The following is a 2,075-nucleotide window of genomic DNA, read 5'->3' on the forward strand; positions in this document are numbered from 1 at the left end:
CTCAAAAAATTTAAAAATGAATAGTTTTAACACCCTATCCAAACAAAAATTTAAAATTTTAAGATTTTTAATTAAAATATTTAAATTCTTAAAAATTTCAAATCATCCCACTCAAACACACTTTAAAAATTGATCTTTAATTAAATAAAGACTCAATTATATTTTTTTGTCTAGTTTCGTGAATAAAGTCATATAGAAAAACCAAAATTGTAATTATGCCTTAAATAATTTTAAAATGGTGTTTATTTTCTTAACTCCTCTCTTGATTTATCCACTCTTAAAGTGTCCAAATTATGTTGCTATCACTTTGGCTTGTGCTTGTTTTATAGTGTGGAAGAAAAACATCTCAACACATTATGTACCAAAATTTCCATTGTAATGTTCTCTATTCAAGTTAATGATGTCACGTGGTTCGCCGTAAAAAAAAAGTGAGCATCAATCACTATAAAAGCTTGACTAATATTGGAAAAATATAGACATGACTTTTTCTTTGCCTTGACGGGTAGGTAATTAATTGAGCACAAAATACTTCATGCACTTAGTCCATAACCCTTTTCGTCCTGTCCCCTTTACATATCATATGCTATAAATTCACTCTTGTATGTCCATAGTTTTTCTCATCCCTCTTTCATTTCCATTTTTTTCAGTACCATACTTTTAAAAATATAATCATGATCCGTACTATATTGATTGCATGTCATGAATTTCTTAATATGAAAATCTCAGAAGAAAAATTATCAGAAAAACTCAAAGACACCAAGGTAATAACATACAAAAATGAGTTAGCCAATACAAAGATGAGAAGAAAGGCAGTTAAGAAAAGTGTCCGGTTTGTGGATACAGAACGAGATCCTCTTTTGGATAAAGACGAAGAGAAGGAGTTGGTGAAAGGAAGAGGAAGCTGCAACAGTGATTGTAGTAGTGATTTTGATGAATTTGGAGAAAGAGAAAGGATGAATATTAGAGTGAAGGTAAAGATGACAAGGGAAGAAGCTGCTAAGTTTCTGTCAAAATTTAAAGACAAGGAAGGAGCGGTTCTTCCATTCAAGGATGTTGCTCCTCATATTGTGGCTCTCCCACTAGACAGAGTTACCATTCTGTCCACTTGAACCAACCATATAATAGCAATTATAGTTGTAGTTTCTAGTTAGTGTGTTTTTGTTGTTTCAAAAAAAATGTTTGTGTTACTTTTGACTACATCAATTTGTTAGTGTTGTATGCACAGTTTGCAAAACTGGAGAGAAGTGCTATTTGAATATTCTAGTATCAGTTTCAATGTTATTTGTTGTCGTCACGTTTTAGATATGTTTAAAGATGACTAACTTGTTGGAAAAAATGTTGGCACATATGGTCCGTTGTTTTCCTCCTAAAAGATATAAAAGAGGAGTATCAATTTCAATATGAGACTAGTTTATTAAAGTCAATATTTTGTATTTTTTTTTTTTAGTATCTCTTAAAACTAACCAAGCAATTGATGAAGTAGCTCCTGCTAAAGACGAAGATTTGAGAAATACCGATTTGATTTCTAGTGGAAACAATACTTATCAGTGCCATGATCTCTCGGTACGAACTCTGGATTATCAGAGCCCTATTTCCCTGTGAATCAGAGTACATAAAACAAAAATAAAAACTATAAGTGATAAACATAAAACAATTATTTTCAACATTGTTAGAAATTAAAAAGTTTTAAAAAAAAAGTTCACCGAAGACGCTAGAGCTGCAAAAGGTTGAAAGGCGCATGGCGATTCTAGGCAGCATCGAGATTCACGGTGGTGATAACCTGATGGCCAGTTGTAACGGGAGTTTGCGGAGGTTGAGAGAAGGTCGTTAACTTGTTATGGATTCGTTGGATTTCAACATATATATAATCATGTATCTCTATCATTCTTTTTTTAAAACAACCTTTTTTTTTAACAAATAAATATTAAAATATATAAACAAAATATGTACATTCGAGGGGCTACACCTTACCCAGAGAGAACCAACAAACCAAAAATAAAACTCGAAGACGAGCATACAATCAATCTGTTCTTGTGATCAGATACCTAACCGCGTGAAAGTCCATCCCGCTGGCC

At 32.2% G+C, this 2,075-nt stretch overlaps 1 protein-coding gene across 1 annotated transcript; it reads left to right on the forward strand.

The window, feature by feature from the left end:
• Nucleotides 1-498: 498 nt before the first annotated feature.
• On the forward strand, nucleotides 499-1,403 carry LOC131639392 (uncharacterized). The gene has a single exon (XM_058909891.1). The coding sequence runs from the start codon at nucleotides 672-674 to the stop codon at nucleotides 1,107-1,109; it is 438 nt and encodes a 145-aa protein (XP_058765874.1). The 5' UTR covers nucleotides 499-671; the 3' UTR covers nucleotides 1,110-1,403.
• Nucleotides 1,404-2,075: the final 672 nt, after the last annotated feature.

Source organism: Vicia villosa, unplaced genomic scaffold, assembly GCF_029867415.1.
Source record: "Vicia villosa cultivar HV-30 ecotype Madison, WI unplaced genomic scaffold, Vvil1.0 ctg.002608F_1_1, whole genome shotgun sequence".
Lineage (NCBI taxonomy): Eukaryota > Viridiplantae > Streptophyta > Magnoliopsida > Fabales > Fabaceae > Vicia > Vicia villosa.